General features: G+C 34.5%; 1 protein-coding gene across 8 annotated transcripts in view; it reads right to left on the bottom strand.

Moving 5' to 3' along the window:
* Positions 1-1,899: 1,899 nt before the first annotated feature.
* Positions 1,900-23,244, bottom strand: part of AP1S2 (adaptor related protein complex 1 subunit sigma 2) — a 41,530-nt gene continuing 20,185 nt past the window's right edge. For 2 of the 8 annotated variants that reach the window (XM_045538318.1, XM_045538322.1), the window contains exons 3-5: positions 20,688-20,796; positions 19,920-20,057; positions 1,900-3,230 (exon numbers count right to left, since the gene is read on the bottom strand). In XM_045538318.1, the coding sequence (XP_045394274.1) occupies positions 3,183-3,230; positions 19,920-20,057; positions 20,688-20,796 (295 nt within the window). In that variant the 3' untranslated portion in view covers positions 1,900-3,182. The other 6 variants (XM_045538320.1, XM_045538324.1, XM_045538317.1 and 3 more) reach the window with 3 other exon arrangements.

The following is a 23,244-nucleotide window of genomic DNA, read 5'->3' as shown; positions in this document are numbered from 1 at the left end:
TCCCTATTTTTTTTTTTTTTCATTTAAGAGACAGGGCCTCACTATGTTACCCAGGCTACAGCACAGTGGCTATTCACAGGTGCAGTCATAGCACACTATAGCCTTGAACCCCTGGGCTCAAGTGATTCTCCTGGCTCAGCCTCCCAAGTAGCTGTGGGACTATGGGTGTGTACCACTGCACCCAGCTTATATGTACTTAACAATATATTGGATTTTTCTACATGCAATAGCTGAAGAGTTTTCACTTTAAAATTCATTTTCTGTTTTAAAATACTAAAGGATAGAGTCAATTTTTTTCCACTTACCCTCTATCTACAGTACCCCTTGAGCTGGGAGCTGTCGTGGTGTACCTTTTTTAGCTTGGTAGAAAGTTTTCTATATGGGGTAAAGATAACTTGTCATGTCCAGGAAGATTAGGATCATTGCCACTGAATATGCCTAGTGTTAAAGCAATTCTGGTATAAAAATCATAGAAGAGTGGTTAGAGAATAAAACATAACGTAGAAAAAGTTTCAGGCAAAATATCATCCCCAGATTTCAGATCATAAATAAGATGTTCCCCAGCTTTCCTATACATTTTTTATACTTTTCTTTCCATTGACATACTTGGGCTCTTGAATTTCGGAGTATGTGACATTTGTCAATTGAGATTTGGGAACATAAGGACTTAAAGATTTACAAAATACTGAAAACTTAATAAAAATGAAATAGGAAAAAAATTTCCTAAAGATTGAGATTTCTGTGTGATACCAGTTAAAGTTCTTTAATCTGTAGTCAATAAAAGAAATGAAGTATGTGATTCAGAATAATTGTACTTTAAAAATTCTGATTTGTTTCCAGACTCTAAATGCCTGCTTCACCCTAAAAATGGTTGAAAATTTCTGGAACGATCTACTGGGTTCACTAATGCTGAATTATTATCACTAAGTTTTTTCCAATACTTTTCTAATACAGTCAAACATGCAATTAAATGTGGTATGCAAAGCTGAACAGTCTTAATGGATCAGGGATAACAAAACCACTATCTTGAGCTCAGGACAATTGAGATATTGATGATTTTTCCCTCGAATGTTAATAGGCAGAGGTAGGGAGGGAGGGCAGGAAGTTTTTGAACCACCGACTGGTTCATTATCATGATAAATATCCATTTTGAACTTAAATTTATTAATGTGTCTTTATACATATTGCCTGATTACTATTTATGATTCAAAAATTCCATCTCTACATTGCTATTAGAAGCCCACAGGCCCACAGCCCACAGGCTGTTTTCAGTGAATAGCTGCACGTCCAAGGCTCTTTAAGCCTATAAATTACTTTTTTTTCTTTTCGTAGGTCAGCAACTTGATGGTAGTCCTTTCCTCATTGTTAAATATCCCAGTTTTAGAATGTAACATTTCCTATCTGTAGTAATAGGAGGCCCCTTAATATGATAACCAGAGTGTTGATTTGTTGTACATTGAGCAGTATAGTGTGCAAATATTAGTCCATTTCCGTTGCATATGCTAGCACCTCTAGTTGATGGTGGATAGGGGGGAGAGGAATCCAGTTGATTTGGAATACCTTTTGGTTACCTAGGATAATCTGAGTTGTTCATCCAGAAAGAGTAGAAAAGTCAACTGCATCAAGGTTTTTAAAGCGGCATTTATTGAGTGAAAAATAAATGTGTAGATAAGCTCTCAGTAGCATGAAATCCACGTTATCTTTTAATGAACGTGAAGTACATGAAGACTCCTTAGATTCTTCCACCATTTATCTTGTGTGTGCTTATATAATAACAACCACCATATTTGAATGGAGGGGAATTTTCAACATTTTACTGAAAACAATTAAAAATTCTTCCTTCAGCAGCTTTCCATAGTTCGACAAACTTTTGGAAAGAGAGATAAGAACACACTCCAGTGTTTGTACATTGAACGTTTATTACAACTAATTGGCGATGTGGTAAGACAGTGCTCACGTGGCCTGAATATTGGTCACAATCACAACAAAGCTTAATCCAGCCCAGCATGTACAAGTGAAAGTATAAACTATGAAGACATGTTTAGATATGTATAAGGACTTAGAAAAGGTGATGCTGAATAATTGTGTAGCTTTAAAAAATATAGGGCCAACTAATGCCATTTTACCTCATTCAACTCTCACTTTTTTATATGAAAGGTGTCTTTTTATATTCTTATAAGACTTCTGTTAACTAGGCAGTGCCATGGAAAGAAAGGAAGCTGCCGGAGAGTTTGCAGCACTTTTAAGTGGAGGGAAGCAAAATAAATTTGGTTTTAACAACCACCTCAGAAGGAACATTCGTGCTTTAAACCAATGACTTTACTTAAACACAATACTGTGACAAGAACAACATGTTTTCTGTAAGATACTGTTATGAAGAATTCCTGGTAAAATTAATATTCCCACTTTAGTTTGGGGCATCAAAAACAATCCAACTCAATAAATGATTATGACCATAAAGAATTCATCTCAGGAGTCAAATGTGCCAAGGCCTTAAAAATTATGTGCTCACTATTACGAAACAATCTCTGTTCCTCATCCCAGGTTCAGAATGCCTAAGAAATAATTTTTAGTGTAAAACAGCATCATTTCAATTTAGTCATTTAAATTTTGTATTCCCTTTATTTTAAGCTATGTAGTTTCCAATAGGAGTCTTTGGTATAAATTTGGTTGTTTGTTTTTTTAAGTTTTAATAGAGTTAAATTTCCATTCATTTGCTATGTGACACATCAATTCCCTTTATTCTTATATATACTGAAATGCTGAACTAGTCTTTGGTTTCATAAAACCGGGTTTCACCTTATAATTCAGTTTCCTTTGTCAAATACAGTAATTAATAAATGTATATTGCCTGATTATTTGATTTTACATGTATATAGATGTGTCATTTTCATATATGCCATAATCAGATTAAGGGAAACTAACCTATAAACTTTAGAATATCCAGAAAAGTTATCTTTCTGTATCATTCTATTACTAATTCATATTTAAGTCCCTTACTTTATCACTTGATTAAGCAAAGTTCCCTTTAAAAAAAATCGTGTAGGCCTGAATGAAGCAGCTTAGCAAAACAGTAATACTGACAAGACATCATCTTACACCATTAGCTAACATGGACATGAAGGCAGTGACCATCTACAGTGTGTGAAATGCCACAAGAAGTCATCAACAAGGGAGGAGAGTTATGTCAGTCCAATTTCTTCAAGAACACTACGTGGGGTTTCAGCTTCCTGTGGAGGGAAAATGTGAGACTCTGGTAAGCAGATCCAGGGAGTCTTGAGAATGTGAAAAATTGACATGGAAGGACATGCTCGTTTTAGAGAATAAAGGAAGCAATTTAGTGTCATAGGTACATTCTACTAGTGACAGCCAGTGGTTATTTAGGGGTTTGTGCCCAAAACTTTGGAGACCACAGAAGGACGTTTTCAGCATTCATTAAACACATACTGATTACCTACCGATGTGCTGGATATCTGTGCTGTAACACAAAAAGCAGTCAGGCCCAATGCAATTTCACTGGCAGTTTATGAAATCACTGCTACTCAATTATATGTAGGAAAGATAAGTTATCTTAGTGGTTAAATTCAAAACCTCTTCCAGATAAAAAGCAGGAAGCCACCACCACCACCACCCACCAAGTTCCCAAATGTTTTCCATGCTCCTTTTTGTCACATGCATTTACAGAGATGTCTTCCCTCTTGAAGTTTCTACTTGACTGTCCACAGTGACAAGGATTCAGAAACAGCCAGCCACCTTCCCAGACCTCCCCAGGGCAACCGGTAGTGCCAGTGGAGGCCACATATAGAAAGAATGCTCTGCAACAAAAGGCATTTTTGTCCTATCTAGGAACCGATACTTGTTTTTAAGTGTCAAAGGAAGACAAAACAAAGCAGGCATATCTAGAAAAAATTGTTTTAAAATTTTCCAAAGTGGCTGATATTGTATATCACAAAATAAAAAAAGTCAACTTCCAGGTATTACTAGCAACAATTCTGTAATTAAATGGCACACTATATTTTAATGAGGGAAACAATGTAAATTTTTGGTATCCAATAATAAACTTACTTTTGCATCCTAATTGTGGTACAGCACAAAACAAGAAGAAAAATCGTATTAAACCATAAATCCTTAGAACATTAGATTTAATTGTATGTAAAGCACTTCATGGTGTAATCTTAAATAAATTGCTGAAACTCTATGGTCTGTTTCCTTATTCGGAAAACAAGGATAAAAGTACTTACCGTCATAGGTTCAGATTAAGTGAGTTAAGATTCAGTGCCTGATTTATAGAAAGTGCTCAAAAAATGTTAGCTGATATATAATAGTTACACAAGTGAAATCTAAATGAAGGTATTTAGCATTTAGTACTAAATTGAAGTACTACTAAACCAACTCTACAGTTTATATGATGACCTTTTAGTATGTTTGTGTAGTAATGAAAATAGGTAAAGATAAGCTTTAGTGAAAAAAGACATTTTTTAAAAGACAGTCTAATCTATGAATTTTTTCCCCTCAAACTGGACCTCAGTCTAGTTAGGTTACAGATCTAAATACAGATGGAGGATAAAAGAGCAAGCTAAACATTGCCACAAGAATACAATCAGCCAAATACATAATGTAGGATATTCTATAACATAAAACTTGGTTTAAAAAAAATGGCAAGGGGGGAAAAAGCAGACAACTTGTTAAAGATTAAGAGAGAACTTAAGAGACACATCAACCAGATACAATGTGGGCCTTGTTTGGAAACCAATTCTAACAAACCAAATAGAAAAAGGCATTTTTCAGATAATTAGGGAAAACTGAGCAAGGCATAAGATATTAATAAGGAATTAATTAGTGTTAATTTTGTTGGGCATAGTACTTATCTATTAGGGATACATGCTTAAGTATTAAAAATAAAATGACAAGATTTCTAGGGCTTGCTCTAAAGTAATGAGGCAAAAATGGGGGTGGGGTGGTTGGGGAAACAGGTAGGTAAGTTGACGGTTGTTCAAGCTGAGTGATGTGTACATGAAGGTTTTTTTATACTATTCTCTATATTTGTGTATCTTGAAGTTTTTATATTAAATTAAAAAATTTTTTATTTATTTTTATTTTTAAAAATTGAGATGGGGCCTCACTATGTATGCTGCCTAGGCTGGACATGAACTCCTAGGCTCAAGGGAGCCTCCCAAGTAGCTGGGACTACAGGTGCATGCCACCACGCCCAGCTTCATGATAAAGTTTTTTAAGAAAGTCTAATGGAAATGATGCAACACTCCCAAGAGTGATGTAAGCCAATCTCTTTCATCTATAATGTTTAGCCTTAAACATTAAATACATTGAGAGGATGACATCTGAATCACATAAATATTAAATAAAACAATTTTTAAATATTTCCATTTAATGTTAGTTTTTTAAAACTTCACGCAACCTTTAATGTATTAAAGGATGGCTACATCTTTACACTCTCAGTTTATCCATGTAAAAATGTCCCACAACTACTCCCTGGAGCTCGTCAGATGTCCCCTGTGTGCTCACTGCCTGCAATCTTATATATCATTTCCTGAAAAGAATCATGTTGCTTATCAAACAGGCATTATTTAAAATATTTGTCCTTTCTAAAAGGCCTAGTTTCAAAGACTCATTCACATGTTTTATTCCTTGAGACTTGTATGAATATTTTTTTACAGATTGTATTGATAAAAATAAAATGTACCTTTCACGTTTGCACTGAAATCATAGCTCAAAATTACCCAGAAAAACTATTATCTAAAGTAGTCAAATTCATAGAAACAGAAAATAGAATGGTGGCTACCAGTGGCTGAGGGAGAGGAGGAAATGGAGAGTTGCTGATTAATGAGTATAGAGTTTCAGTTTTACAAGATGAAAAACTTCTGGAGATCTGTTACAACACTGTGAATATACTTAACACTACTGAACTGTCCACTTAAAATTGGTTAAGATGGTGAATTCTGTGTTATGTGTTTTTTACCACAACTAAAAAAATATTTACCTGGAAAAATGAAAATATAAAACGTTATTTTATGAGGGATGGAGAAGAAAAAAGTCATTCACATGAGACAAAGGAAGTACATGCAATACTTTTATTTTAGACATGCAAGGAAAGCTATTTCAGAATCTATTAACTTAAAGCAAGCAGCTGTATACAGATAACAAAAGAAGCAACATTTGGTTACAGCTCAGCACACAGCATCCAAAGCAGAACAGGCATGAGACAATGCATATTTGTGTAGCATTAAAACCAGATGGATAACATATTGTGGGGCAGAGGAAGGGATGGAGGAAACAAATGGAAATGAAAGACCAATGTTTCTCAACGCTTCAAATGTATAATGCTAAATTTCTCATTTGATAGCACATCCAGGTGCTTCAAATGTAGTACATTACAGCAAGAATGGTTAGAATGGAAATAACTCATCCACCTGCCCAGCACTAAGTTTAGTCAAAACACATTTTCATAGGTCTTCTTTCAGTGGTAAACCCATTTGATCCTGTTCTGAAGTTATTGTTTAATAACTTACTAAACTCAGGCTTTAAGCTCTCTGGATATAAACAATGAATTATTTGGTATTTTTCCTTTTATAATAAAACATGCTATATGTTTTATTAAAATATACAATAGAGATCAATATTAAAAGTTTTAATATTCAGAAATATAAAGCCATAGTTAATAAAGCATTAAGTATTTAAATGCAGACTTAATATATTAGAAAGCCATAACTAGTAAAATGTCTTTAGGTATTAAAACTTAACATTAGGATGTTTTCTTTTTCCTTTTTTTTAAGAATAGATTCCTTTCAAAATAGGATTTTTTAACTATAAAATAAACTCAGCATTAATATTTTGGAAAAGCTACTATTAAGCCATAGATATTGCAGAAGAGACTTTTCAGACATAGCTTTCTATAAATTCTTAAAGGGATTGTTTGATATTATTACATAGCAGAAATGTGATTCAATAAATGTGGTGCTCAAAGTTTCCTAAAAACTGAAAGTTTTAACTTTAAATATTATACAATAGTACAGATTAATTTTGCTTTCTTATTTCCACATACACTTTTATATGATACATTAGAACACATTAGCTCATACAGATTGTAAGATAGTCACACAAAATCATTCCCCCTTGCCTCTCAATATTTGAAGACCAAACTACACTATATATTATGGCACTGCTTATTTTGAACTAGCACTTCAGCTATATTTTCTTTGGTAAACATTTTAATGATTGTCAGGTTTTCTTCCTATAAGATTAGTCACAGATGGTTCATTAATGATAACATGCAGATGTTTAAAATGAAATATTACTCAAAACACTCATAGGCCATATTTTGTCAAAATGAGATAAAATCAGTTTCAGACAGGAATAAGCTATATCAAGATCACATATAGAATGAAAATAAAATGGAAAAGAATTAGGAATGAGAATAGGAAAAAAAAATACAATCATAAAGGTACTGGTTCTGAAATATTCTGTTATACAAGATAATCAGTCACCAAGCTGAGGACATTTTCTTTCATATGTACATCAGCACTCTATTTCCTCTGTGAAATTCTGCATACTCGATGAGTAGTCATTTAGTACACAGGGACATTAAAATATTCATGACGTGGCTACAAAAGAAATACATATATTCTTATACACAGTGTACAAACTGACATAGATACAATCAGATTTCTAGAACATTTAGTTCACAGTACCTAAAGTTACCAAAAGCTTAAGTTTTTGTTTGCTTTTGTTCTTTGGTTTATAACTGAATATTTAACTTCTAGACATTGCCCAGGAGTTCAGATTTATCTTTTATAATTTTACTGTATATGATGGTAAACAAAATGATGACCCATGTCCTCCAAAAATCCTACAAAATCCTGAAACACTGTATTTACTAAAAATATTCTGAAAAGATTTTCAGTGCAAAAAAAGAAAAAAAAATCCTCCAGATAGATTTTAAAGAACTCTCCAGATTTGTCAAATGTATATGCCTACAAATATATCTAACAAGATGTTTCTCACATCCACATGGAAGAAAATGTAACCTGAGGTGAGGTTTGTAAAGTCACCCTAGAGTGTCTACAGATGGACTTCTATGGGCTCCAAGAATTCCCTGAAATCTGAGGCAAAATTACATACAAATTTTCCTGGGGAGAGGGCTCATCACCCTTGAGACTCTCAAAGGGATTATTGCCCCACCAGAAGGTTTGTGACTCCAAAAGTTTAAAACTGCTTATTTGAGTGTTTTAAAAGTATCCTCATTTTAATATTTATTCAAGTTGGAACTTTTAAATTTTGAGCTACAAAATCATATAAACTGTTCCAAAAAAAAAATCTAATAGATCCCTAAACTTATACAACCATTAAATACAAAAGTATCCGAGGAGGAAAGTCAGTTAAATTTTAATCCTCAGATAACTGTTAGGGTGAGTACCCTTTCAATAATTCCCAAACATTTTAAAGAGACAGTTGCCCTTTTTCTTCCCTACTCAGAATAAATTATAGTGGAATGAAGAAGCAAATTTAAATAATACTATTAATAATAAATTAAACTCCCAAATGCTTCATTTTCTTACAGAAGCTCTCATTTTCATAGGAAAATTCTACTTCTGTACCAATGGTATTAGCAATTCACAGTATTTAATGAGTACTTTTTTGTCAATGAACCTCTGAACATATTTCAATATTGCGTGCAAAAAATAAATTATAAGCCCTGATGATGGATCATTATCAGAGCAAAATTCCCTATGAAAATATCAGTTTAATGATGTAATTGGGACAATCCCTTGGAATTTAATATAATTATAGACTTTCCAGGTAATGCTAAAACATAAATAACAAACTTGACAAAATAATAATTACAAACTGAATTCACATATCCTACTACATTTTGATGCATGTCAGTACTCCAGCACGTATTCTAGTACGCTTTCTTAGACCCAATGAAACTCTTGCTGTGAAACATATTCTCTGTTTTCTGGAGAGAGAACAAGAAAAGTTTAAGTCTGTCAAATAACCTTTCACCTAAATAACACCAGTTCTTTGAGCTTTTATATTACAGTTTCTAATCTTTTTGTTTTCTCTCTTAATTTTATATCGCACCATGTAAAAAGCAACCATGGAAAGCTTATGCTCATTAAAAGAAAAGAGAAAGGTGGTGTCCCAAATAGAGCTGGGTATGCAGCCTTTCCTCCCAGAAGACTTATTATGAACCAGAACAAACAATTCTACAGGAACAATTCTCAAATGTGATCGCCCCAGGTATTTCCACCACTCTTTATCTGACAGACCTTTTATGACCTTCAGGAAAGGAAAGAGCTGATGGTAGGCCAAACTATTCTTTACAGGCAATGATCCATATTACTGTACTTAAACAAGAAATTAGCATTCATCAATTGTGAACAATACTCTTCATAGGGAGAAAACCCCCTTCATTGGGAAAATATCCTTCAAGAAGAAAAGAAATCCTAAAATTCATGAAAGTAAATGTATTCTTTTACCACTTTTAAGTTGCTATAACATGTTTTAAATAATTTCCCAGCTAGGACTGCTAGGGTCTGAAAAATTTCTGCTATAAATAAATGCCTTAAGGACCATTTAACATTTAAGGCTGATTTTTAGCTAAATGACAGAGATTTACCCATAATTAACTAAGATATTTTTCTCTCATATACAAAGAAAATACAGTGATTCAACATAAACTCCAGTATTCCGAGCCCTCATTAACACCAGTACATTTTGTGAGTTATAAGAAAATTATATTAATTAAGAATTAGGGAGGGTAAGAATAAAGTCTGTCACAGCATACAAGGGACCCTGTGCAGGCCTAGGCCTCCTATCTTGCTTTTCCCCTGGGCGCCTGTTGGAAACAATCATATATAGAACTCAGCAATCTATTAGTTTCTTAATACACTGAAATGCCTGTCATTTAAATTAAGTGGGAATAAAGGCCAAAATGAAAATAATAAGAAAAAACACTTTCTAATCTAGTTGTATTACACAAATATAAGCCACATGGTGCCCTCAGTACAGATTCTTTGGAGACCTATTCTTTGAATAAAGATTACAACGTATTGTTTTCAACCTGAAATGGACCTTCCATCCTGGGCAAGCCTTTCTGCTCGTAACTAATTTGCTCCCCACTAAGTCTATTGCCAAATCTTCACCACACTGTCCTCAGTTATACACCCCTCTGCTCCTCCTCAGGCCCCAATGGTTCTTTTCTCTAGATGATGTCATTTCCCAGGGCAAAAAAATGACAACTCAATTTTGCTCATCTAACTCACGAAGAAAAGAAAAAAAGATCTACAGCTTTACCCCATTATCGCCTCATAACAAAGGAGAGAGACTCTTACCCAAGACCAATTTTTTTTTTTTGCTTTCCTTTTTTTCAGAGACTAAGACTGGGTCTTGCTCTGTCTGTCACCTAGGCAGGAGCACAGGGATGCAATCATAGCTCACTGCAGCCTCCAACTCCTGGCCTCAAGTGATCCTCCCACCTCTGCCTCCCAAAGTGCTGGGATTACAGGCGTGAGCCACTGCGCCGGCCAAGGCCAATGCTTTTGATTCCATTTCCATTCTCCCTTCTAATATGCTTTTCCCTTTATCCTATTTCTGATTGTCATTACTCTCTACATTACTTAACTTTCCCCTTAGAACACATGCGTCTTCACCTTTCCTCTGCATTAACAATAATTTTGTTCTCAATCTCCTACAAAAAGGCCCAGATGTAGTGGGAAGAAGTGTAGGATGACAATTAACACACAGTAGAGACAAGTCAAGCTACACCTGTTCTCAAAACCACCTACCTTCCTAAGAAAAGACAAACCTTATTACCATAAAATTTCCTAGATATTCACCATACTGGGCTTATGTTTCACAAGAGCAAAACCAACTGGGGAGTTATGACAAACACTGGTAAACTAACAATTATCTCTGGGCTTTAAGTCTTGTTGAAATAAGAAGTGCTTAAGTAAATGGTATTGTATATCCAAGACTGACCGCCTGTCTCCTGATTCTCTATTAATAGTAGTACACAATGTGGTAAAAGAAGATAATTTTCATTTAATGAAAAGTAAGTATAAATAAGTGTCATTTCAAGTTACTACTCTATTGCAATTTTTCTTGTAAAGGGGCTTCTTCACTTATTCTTTGCACTATAAAGTAGTATGCTTTGTCTTTCATGTTCTAGAACACAATGGTCCTTTTCATTGCCCCAAATTGAATTCTGTGACAAAGGATGCAAAGTCCTTACTCTCAACTCTGGAACCCTATTCCTTGTGTTAGAGACCAAGTGGGTCTGAGAGCATCTAATCTCATTAAGATCTATTTTGAGCAATGAATAAAGAAAAGAGAAGAATTGAAAGCACTCTATAAGGCACCTTTCAGATGACACAGCTCATGGTGTCAGTCTTATTTCACAAGCATTTGTGACTAAGAAAGTCAAATGATTTTTTTTTGCATTAAGTTAGCGATGAGTGGCAAGAGATATATGGTTGTTCCAGATGGTTAGTGTCTAAAATGGCCAAGAGCAGACAAGTGCTTTATTTTACGTGCCGAAACTTTATTTTAGTAAATTCTACTCTAGTTTTACCATCTGGAGCAACAGTGTATACTCTTTCATTCATACAGCAGCATTTTTCCATTATTAAAAAATTTATAATACTAAATACATGCTTGTTTTATACTTCTGAAAAAGGGAGGGGGGAACTTAAAACATTTTCAGAGGTAACACTTAAGTTAGTTAATATCCTGCTCCTAGATATTTTCTCACTTGATATACCCCGAATAACTTTTCATACAATTACATAGAAATGGATCTCATTTCTTTTACAGCTATGTACCAGTTTCATGTATTGTTGTATTGTAATTTTCTTAACTTATTTCCCGTTGATGGAAGTTTGGGTAAGTTTCAATGGTTTATTATACTGAGCATGTGTCTTGGTACATTTGTATATTTCTGTTGGATAAATTCCCTGAAGTATAACTGATGGGTCAAAAGGTGTACACATTTAATCATTAGTAGATATTGCCCAAGTAATCCTTCAAAACAAAATACAACTCTAAGTGTTCACAAGCACCAACAAGGGTGTCGCTCATCTTTGCCAATGCAAGAAAAAACAAACCAAGAAAAGTCTAGTTGATATTTTAATTTGCATTACCTTAATGAAAGGACCATTTGTTTTTCTTTCATCTGTAAATTACTTATTCTGTCTTCTACTGTCTTTTTCTATTGTGCTGTTGGTCTATTTCTATTAGATTTGTCTTATAAATTTGTCTTAAAAATAATGATGGGAGTAAATTTACTACACCTTATAAACCATGCTTTAAAATCCGTTAGTTATCAAATACTAAGGACAAATTACTTCCTCTGGCAGTTAATTGTACTTTTAAAATAAAAAAGCAGAATGATTAACTTAGCAAATATAACTTTAGACTCTAAAGAAATATTTCATGTGTATTTTAGGGTAACTGCATTGTATTTGCCTTGAAATACCCTAAATTTAATCAGAGTTTTCTAAACATAAAAGATTTCTTGGAATCATAGAATTCCAAATTCTCAAACTCTAAATAGCTTTACTAAGTAAAATCTTTAAGGCTAAGACAGTGCAAGAGAACAACAACAAAAAAGTCTCTCTATATGCAACAAAAGTCTATATATGTAAATTGTGGTTCAATTAAACTATTCCTCTTTTAAGAATTAGCAAATCCCTAAAGTGGATAGGGAAACTGGCAGAAAATTCAAAAGTGTTTTAACTGCCTACAGGGTATACTCAATTTGGTTTCAACATAAAAACTCAATTACCTTGATAGAAGTTAAAAGACCTGGCTGTTGTTGAGGAAATTAAATTATATAGTGACATCCCACAAGCTCTGCTGCAGGTTCTAAGTCAACCATAGATTATCTGATTATCTCCCCAGTCGCTGGTTACCAAGTAAAAAGGTAGTTTTTGTGAATCATAGCGATGATTTTTATAACTATTTATGTGTTCTTAAGCACATTTAATCCTTCTTTCACAATTTTTAGGGGTTATTTCCCCTCCTCCTTTTGCGTTTTTGATTAATTTTCAGCCAGTTGTTTATACTGTGGACTACATATAATATTGAAAAGATGTAGCAGTCTATGAATGTAAATGGAATCTTTATTCCATGGTGTTAAATTAAACCAGGGTTTCTCAACGTGGGCACAACTGACATTTGAGACCAGATAACACCTTATTCTGGGGGAGCTGTCCTGTGCACTCTAGGATATTCAGCAGCAACCCTGGTCTTTACCCATTATTATGAATGTCAGCAGCATTGCTTCCCCAATGTGACAACCAAAAATGTCCCCAGACATTGCCCAATTCTTCTGGGGGGGGCACAATCATGCCACCCCCACCCAATGAGAACCATGGAGTTAATCTCATTGGCTCTGGTTGGTGGGTAAGACTATATTCTAGTGTGCTTGCCTATATTTGCTAATTTTTCCATAATGGGAATTTTTATTTTTAAAAAAAGGCACCAGAGGAAACAAAAGAAAATGTCAGTAGGGGGAAAAAGAACTCAAACCTGAAATTTTTCAGAAAGTACCTTTTAATTTAAAAAATCACCACTGACACCTTAGAATATATGCTCTTTGCAGGCCCCTCTGCAAATTCCAACCCTAGGGCTCATGAAATCAGTTGCTGGTAAGGATCGCCATTTAAAAAAAGAAAAATAGAATAGAATAGAAAATGTGAGATTGCAAAACAAGAAATGAGAGTATTAGTCAATAAATTTGTTTTTCAGTTTCTGTTTACATATCATGATATAAAAATGTATTTATTACTATGACTTCTAGTCAAAATCCGCTAAAGATCAGATTTATAGTTACTGGATATTTTAAGGTACTCTGACTCTTCATCATTACAAACAGTGTAGAATAGCAAGAGATGGCTCAAAATGAGTTAGAAATGAAACAGAAAGGGAGAAAATCCTCAAAATTCTGAAAAGCAGACAAAGAAAACAGCTCAAAACCACAAACATACAGCAAAATGGTTACAACTTGAAAACCAGTGACCAAAGACATTGGCCAAATTGTTTCTTATTAAATATTAAGTAAAAGGCAAGATTTGTTATGTTTTCTAAATTTTCTCTATCTGCTCTTCTGTACTTTCCATTTCAAGCAGGGGTCCCCAACCTATGGTGAGTTGTATAATTATTTCATTATGTATTACAATATAATAATAATAGAAATGAAGTGCACAATAAATGTAATGCTATTGAATCATCCTGAAACAATCCACCCCCCCCCCCAGTCCATGGAAAAATGGTCTTCCATGAAAATGGTCCCTGGTGCCAAAAAGGTTGGGGACCGCTGATTTCAAGCACTAATATAACTAAAGCTCATTTATCCAGAATTTGGTCTAGGAGACTCTAATTACATTTATCTATAAAAAACTAAAATATGCTGGCATAAAAGACTACAGCTTTGTTAACTTTTAGCCCAATTTAAAAGAAAGAGGTTTAGGCTTAAAGGTTTTTACATAAACTGTGGTAATTACACAAAGGAATTACAGGACTTTGTCTTATTAAAGCAAATTTTAAGAGGATTTATATCAAAATGCTTTTTTCTCTTGAATAACATTATTATATATATTTGAAAGCATCTAACTCTTTTAAAATAATTTAAGATATTCTTGAGTTTGACTAGTATGCCCAAATATTCTTAGTTATGGCAAGACTTGACTTTCAAAAAACCTAAAAACATCATATTAAAAGGCATGTTATTAAATACTTCAAAAAGTACTTATTTACTTAAAATAATTTAAAGTTACAAAAGCTTCTTTTTAAAAAGAAATCACATTTTCTCCTAAGAGTCTTACCGTTCCATTTTTATGCCATCCCACAGACTTATTATTACTTTCACAAAGATATAGCATAGTACTAAGATATATCATGCAGCCCCCAGAACTAAAATCAATTTTAGCAGCACTAATTCTCCATTGAGTACCACTTTCTAGACAAGGCAGATAAACAACTGTAAATCCAGTAAATCTATTCATAAAGTGGATCATCTCAAAAGTAGAAGCAAATTCATGAGTGTAATGCTTGCTTTTGGTACCTCACTTATTTTGCATTTCACAGATTAGTGAGAAACAATACCAACAGCAAACAAAGCTCAAAAGAAAAAAAAACACCACAAATTTCAAAATGATGCTGTTAGTATAAAAAAGAAAGGCTGACACATCTCAAAGCGCTGATCAACACCATCATGCATCTACCACTAAGGGTTAAAGCCCACCTCCCGGTATTTAACTATTTGATCTTCACGGATCAAGCAAGGACTTGAAATCATCTCACGTGCAACGGTCTTTGCATAGCACCCCATTTTATCCATGCCACAAAAATGGTAAATTTAGTAGTTACCAATAAATAAGTTGGGGGTCAAAGGGACTAAAGCCTTAGACTGCTCTTTATCATAAGATATCCTCAGACAAACCTCCCCATTCTTCATTCTGGCTCTATAAAATTAAGGAGCAGAGAAAAACTGGTAAGTTCCTGACTTTACAGAAAAAATGCCACTCTATTATTTCCTTTGTCATTACATGTGTATTTAAGTAAATCCAATTGCATCACCACCCTCCACCCTACTCCCTCAAAAATCTAGCTTAAAATAGGTGGTGGGGAAAAATATTCCAAGTATTGCAAAGAATAGCAATATATAATAATCTCAGCATGTTGATTTAAGAATCAACTTTAGTGCCAGTGGCATGTTAAGAAGACATGTTTTAAATTCCAATAGTGAAACATTAAAATTTGGATAAATGGCCAATTTCTGGGCTTTACCCCCAAATCTAACTATAAATTCATATAACCAAACACCAAAAGGGATTAACATAAAGTTCAGTCTAGAAATGTCAAAACTGATCCCTTGTTTACCAAGTAATCAAGTCAAATATAAAAGCTATCTTGACTGGTCCACAGGCAGTGAGTTATCTCAATTAACTTCACAGTTACAGATAGAATTCCTTATTCTACTCTTGCCTTCCTTCTCACTATTGCACTTGACTAGTATTAAAAAATAAAAATATTTTATTATTTAAGCACAATGCTGATATTTTGGCAATTATTATTCAAATACACATCTATCTTAAGTTATTTACTGACTGTAATACGCTAACAGAAAATCTTTATCCACTGACCCCCTTCCCTGTTTGCCTATAAAATGAAAGACTACCCTAAACTACATGATGTTTATACAAATTGGATACAAGGGAAAATTTTAAGAAGTTTTCTGAAGAAAATAAGCATTCTTAAGTATAGAAATGTATATTTCAAAAATTAAAAAAAAACTAATATCAAAATCATTGAGATTTGCATATACCTTTAAGCCAACAGATATAAGTTCATTATAAGTTCAAAGTCATCTTTGGTGCTTAGAAATAATCAATTCAAGTAAAAGACCTGACACTAAATAGAAAAATCATGACACATGAAAAATTAAAGTCAACTAAATAGGACTTCTACTACAAATTTGAGGCTGAATTTAGATAAGTATCTTCACAGCTGTATTTATAATTTTGGAAGCAAAATCATTTCATGATATTGACTAAGGTAATGCTATATCCCAAATAACAGGACCAAAAAAGCTATTATAGATCCAGGCATTTTGATCAATCCAATGAGAAATAAATTGAAAATTATTATTTATATCTACATATTCAATAAAAATTCCAACTACTGATAATTTGGACATTGGAAATTCCCAGCCTAAGAAGTCAAAGATGGCATTGGTCTTAGGAAATCTATTCTGTTCCATACAGAAAAACCTCTGGGAGAATTTTGAATTTTTCACTATATGACTGAGAAACACAGAAGATGGTATCTAAGCCAAAACATTTAAAATATACATACCAAGACAACACATGAATGGGGGGACAGAGCACAGTGGTTAAGATTTCACACAGCTCTGGAGTCTAGCAGATTTGAGTTTGGAATCCTGGTTTTTCCAGTTGCTAACCAGGTGGTCTCAGACCAGTCACTGGACCCTCACTGAGCTTCTACTTTCTCATTTGTTAAAAAGGGCTACCTCTAACCCTTAACAGGGTGTCCTCAGGATTAGCACAGGATGCTTAAAGCAAACTGCTGAGCCCAGGGCCTCACATACAAGCACTCAATAAGCATGGGTTACTGTCATAGTTATTTTTGTTGTCATGCTATCCAGAACAAAAACTTTTTTAGCAGTTTACGGAGTGCTTTTGCTCATTTTACTCCACCTTCTATTTTATGAACATAATATTCAAATACTCTCCCACAGATGTAAACCTGTATCATGTAACAACATATAAAAGAAACTATTTCAGGAAACACACATCTTGCCATCCCTGAATTTCTTCTGAAAGTATGTTGATGAAGTAAAAGAATAACCTGAAGCCTTACTGCCCCATATAGACTTGTGCTTGGCTTCATAAAGGCCTTAACCTGCAACGTAGTCAAACTCACTCTAAGTTCAGAATAGACCACCACCTTCTGCTTCCTCAAGACCTGAATGGCTAAGAAAAATGGTTCACCTACAGCCCTAAATTGACAATGTATTAATGTACTCTTCAGTTTGGATTGTGTACAAACAATGTAAAAGTAGTCACAGAGTCACAGAAGGGAAACAGGGACATAGCTCTCTTCTAAAGACAAGGAATTAACAGTAGTCAATTTTTTTTTTTAAACAAGGATGAGGAGGGGGTAAAGAAAATTTTACATAGGATCATAGCAAATCCTATACCTTTCTCCCTATTCCTACTTTCCTCAATTAAAGACATAAAAATAGTATTTTAAAAAGGGAGACAAGAGGCCAGGCACAGCAGCTTAGGCCTGCAATCACAGCCCTTTGGTAGGCTGACGTGGGAGGATCGCTGGAGGCCAGGAGTTCAAGACCAGCCTGGGCAACATAGCGAGAGCTCCTCTCTACAAAAAATAAAAAGAATATTAGCCAGGTGTGGTGGTGCATGCCTGTAGTCCCAGCTACTTGGGAGGCTGAGGCAGGAGGATCGCTTGAGCCCAGGAGTTCAAGGTTACAGTAAGCTATGATCCAGCCACTGCACTCCAGCCTGGGTGACAGAGATATCAGAACCTTAAACATTACTCTCCAGGAAAAACATTAAAATTAAAAGCTGAACTTTAATAAGTTTTAAAACACTTTAAAGCAAATGTAATCAATCATAAAATGATGAAAAACTTGGAGGAAATACTAGGTTCTAATAGAACATAGATCCATAATAACAAAATACAAAAGTGATCAAAGGAACAGACAAATATGAAAAATTCCTAATTCCTAATCCTGGTTTTGACCTAATTTTTTAAGAAGTCTGATTAGTGAACAGCAAAATAAGAAGATGCTAACTTTAAAAAACCAGTTTTATAAGCTTGTAGTCAGCACACCTGATATTTAAAAAAGAATCTCTAAAATGATGTTTCCAGTCAATTAATAAACCACCAAGGCAAAGCGTACACACAAGGCAAAAGGCTGGTGCTCATTTCACTACTGAATTATCAGGTGGCAGCAGGACTGCCAATCAAATGCCTCACCTTTGCAGGCACCTGAACCACTCTTTTGATAATGCCAACATCATTAAATACACAATGCACTGTTTCACATTTAATAGATGTATATTCAAATGATGTCATGTCAACTTCAAGCAATCCCCACAACCCACTCAGTCAGTGACTGATGCAGTGGGACTCCTGAGTAGTTTTACCCTCCCCAGAGGCCAAGAGTTAAGAAGTTACAATGGAAAAAGTAAGTTACTCTTCTTCCCTTATTTCATTCCCTCAAAACTTGACATTTCTGTTATAATAGAAATGCTCAAAAACTGTATTTAAAGTCTTCTTAATAATTAAAAAAAGAGAGGAACAAACTCATAAACGAATACGTAACAAACAAGAAGGGATTAAAATAAAATGGAAATACAAAATCATACTTTCAGTGCCTCTGGAAAATGAACCAGTGGCCCAAAAATATTCAAGACCTTTTATATATATGCACACACACAAACTTAACTACCTTAATGAAAACAGTATATTTTTTTATATTTACTAACTCCTTCTCATGCTGTAAATGAAAATATAAGATAGTTTTTCTATATGATAAAAATCACAATTAGCTCTAAAGCATAATTCAATTTGGTATCTGTTTTAAGGTATCATTAAGTTTTCAGGAAAAGGTAGCCTTATCTATGAAATTTTACACTTCAGAAACAGAAGGTATATCAGCACCAAATACACAATTAACCCACGATGACTGTGGTAATTAGAAAGGAAAGGGAGTTATGGTTCTGGGAATATGGAGGTAAGAAAAAAAATGCAGAATTTGACAGAACATGGTTTGTTATTTAAGAGCAAAGAGAAGCACAAATACTGTTTATTTAGTTTTGCTAACACAAAACCCAAGAGTGCTACAAAAAGTATAATTAGAAAACACTATCATATGCTTGGCTACATGTGCATTTAAGAGACATGAGATGAAAATATGAACTAATTTGGAATGAATATGACATAATCTCACTGTCAACTCCTGATTATCCACCCTAATGAAAAAGGGGATTATCTTAAATAATTCCAAGCAATGGATGGAGAGTTCTCAACTTACTGCTAATTTTCAGCCAATCTTTTCCCTTCTTAAAGTAGTCTGTCCTCTAAAAGTTCTGACTCCAGTGTTTTGGGACCCAAAAATGAGCCATCAAAAAGAGGCCAGACCGACAGGCCATCTCCAAAGTGAACCATCCATCCATAGATAACTGAGTTGACATGACTGACACATATTCCAATCAATAAATTGCACATGGATGAACACTACATGCCAAGCATGCTTCAGAGTAATTTGTGAAACTATAAGAGTGATGACTGAGACTTCCCCAGTAAAAGCAAAACATGCTATTGCCTAGTCAAGAGACCAAGTATCTTACCTCCTGCAGTAGGTCGGCCTGCTCAATTGCTTTAAGGACATTTTTCTTGGATGTTTCCTGAACTTCTCCTCCCAAAAGAAACTCATCTAAAATAAAATAAGCCTTCTCAAAATTAAAGATGATATCAAGTTCACACACCTGAAAAGACAAAGAAAATACTATTAAAACTTAAGAAAGCTCTCTTCACTGATTAGGGGTTAAAAAAAAAAACTTAAGGAAGCAAAAGATGTTTATTCACCACGAGGCAGCGAATAAAATTTGACCAGAATGAATCAATCTTAATTCTTTCTAAAAACGGCAATCATGCTAACTGGTTTATCTAATCTTAATTTTCACATCTCATATCTCAAGTACTTGAAAACATAATGCCTACAAGCTAAATGAGACCTGGCTTTGCATGTTCCCAATGCGGGCAACTTTCCTACTAAAAACTGGTCTTTAAACACATATTTCCTGGGCAATGTGATTAGAACTGCTAAACCAAATCTAAATGCTATACGAAGCACTTCCAGAATATTAATGGTTATGTTGGACTCCTTTCTACTTCACTGTTTTAAACCCCATTGTCACCATCGTAATTAAATCAGTTAGGTCTATAGAGCTAGCAATTCTAGAAGTTAACTGTTTAGGCCCACTGACAAGAAATAGTCATTACTATCCACTCCTGCAGTTAGAATCCCTAAAACAACCAAATAATAAACTTCTTAGAGAAAAGATTTAAAACAAAATACTATGGGATCCAATTTCTTAAAATAAAATACTACTCACACTGCCAAAATACTTGTCAAGTAATTCCACATAACGATGAATTATTTCCAGGGTAATTAATTCATTGTCCTGATCCTCGATAGCACAGCAAAAATACAGACTAGCATATCTGTAACAAAATACAAACGTGGAAAATAAGTTACACTGTAATCATGTTTTCTAAATATATTTTCATACCCTATTGTGAAAGACCCCATGATTATACAGTTTTCTTCTTTTACAATAGTACAGATTATTTTTCTCTCAGACTAAAAAAGTAATAAATGCATAAGAGAAATTTTGAAAAGCACAGGCAAGCAAACTGAAAAAAAAAATAATCATACCACCTAGAAAGAATAACTGACTTTGCTCTTCTTCCTTTCAGGTTCCTTTCTATGAACATTTTAAAACATAGCTGACCCAGATTTTTCTTAAGTTAACTTAATTAAAACAAAATATACTATGGATTCATTCAAACAAGTTGTTTAAATAGGGAAGAAAATAAACCTTCCAGTTGAAGGACTTATTGAAGATATTGTCAAGGTGAAGCCAATGTTGGGGGACATTTTATTGGAGTATGTATAATATACATACAGAGAAGACCTCACGTCACACAAGCTCAATGAATTTTCAAAGTGAACCCATCTATGTTACCCAGATCAAGAAACAGAACACTATTGAACCCTGAAACGCCTCTCCTAGTCACAGCCTCCCACCCCTAAGGTGACTTTTAACATCACAGAATTGTTTCTAAAAAGGAGGTTTCTAGGATTGTGGAAACCCCAAGAAAAGAACAACATTCCAAGTTATGACAGAAGTTAGAGGAAGAGAACAGAAAGTTCCTGCCACTTAAGGGAAACTGAGACCTGTCCTCAAAATTTTCAAGTTCTACAACTGTTGAACTGACGTGTAGTAGTTTATTTACCCGAGAGGAAGGAATTAAATTGGGAAACTCAAATTCTTCTCCAAATTAGGATCCTAGCACATGGGACCAGATTATGGTTGAACTAAGGAAACCAAACTTATTAATGAACAACACTGAGGCATAGCAAGTCCTTTGAGGAAGATTAGAGAGCATTTTTAAATGGTTTAAGTGTATTTAAGGCTTTTGAAAAGAAAGAAAATAAATACCTAAGACATTCTAAACAAGTCTCAGTTGAGATTATAATTTCCACAAAGGAGCACTAAAATGATTTTTAGAAAACACAATGGGCAATTACTGCTCATAGCGTTAATGTAAAATAATATTATATACAGAAAAATACACACAACCTCAGTTTTGGGATTCAATGAATCCCTGTTCCTCTTTATGAAAATAACTAGTATTCATACAACACTATTACTTTCAATATTATTAAAATCATCACATCTTATTTGATCTTTCCAATAGTAAGTACTATCATCCTTGATTACAGATTAAAAAAAAAAAAACAGTAACAAGAAAAAAAAAAGATGCCCAAGAGTACAGGCCCCACAAGTGGTGGTACCGGGACAAGAAACCCAATCTTCTGACCTTAACTCCAAGCCTTTTTCCACTCTACCATACCAACTCCCTTGTCATACATATCATGACTTTTTTACGTCTACTCTACCTGACTTCCACATTCGGTGGTAAGTTATTTAAAATGGTGAGTCTCCTGTAGTCTTATCAAGAGTAGGCATTCGAATGTGTGCATTTATCATCATGAAGGGAATAAATCATGGATATACCAGAGCACTGCCTCCAACTTTAACAAAATATTTCCTCTCTTTCCCATCACTACTCTGTTTTTGTTTATCTGTTTAAAAGGCAATGAGATATTTGGCTGGGTGTGGTGGCTCACACCTGTAATCCTAGTACTCTGGGAGGCTGTGGTGGGAGTATCACTTGAGCTCAGGAGTTCGAGACCAGCCTAAGCAAAAGCAACATCCTGTCTCTATAAAAAATAGAAAAATTAGACAGGCGTTGTGGCTGGCAGGTGCCTGTAGTCCCAGCTACTCAGGAGGCTAAGGCAGGAGGATTGCTTTAGCTCAGGAGTTGGAAGTTGCAGTGAGCTATGATGATGCCACTGTACTCTACCTGGGGCAACAGAGTGAGACAATGTCTCAAAAAAAAAAAAAGGCAGTGGGATATTCCAACTTATTTTGAATTTGGGGAAATTGATACAAACAATACATAAGATTCCCTGAATTAAGAAAACTAAAGATTAAAGGAACTGACATAAAAATGATAGATTAAAACCAGATGTAGGCTGGGCACGGTGGCCCACGCCTGTAATCCTAGCACTCTGGGAGGCCAAGGCGGGTGGATTGTTTGAGCTCAGGAGTTCCAGACCAGCCTGAGCAAGAGTGAGACTCTGTCTCTACTAAAAAAATAGAAAGAAATTATATAGACAACTAAAAATATATATAGAAAAAATTAGCCGGGCATGGTGGCGCATGCCTGTAGTCCCAGCTACTTGGGAGGATGAGGCAGGAGGATCGCTTGAGCCCAGGACTTTGAGGTTGCTGTGAGCTAGGCTGATGCCATGGCACTCTACTCTAGCCTGGGCAGGAGAGTGAGACTCTGTCTCAAAAAAAAAAAAAAAAAAAAAAGCAA

Source organism: Lemur catta, chromosome X (genome assembly GCF_020740605.2).
Source record: "Lemur catta isolate mLemCat1 chromosome X, mLemCat1.pri, whole genome shotgun sequence".
Taxonomy (NCBI): domain Eukaryota; kingdom Metazoa; phylum Chordata; class Mammalia; order Primates; family Lemuridae; genus Lemur; species Lemur catta.
The sequence above is the reverse complement of the archived record's forward strand: the minus strand, read 5'-3'. Positions and strand labels throughout refer to the sequence as shown.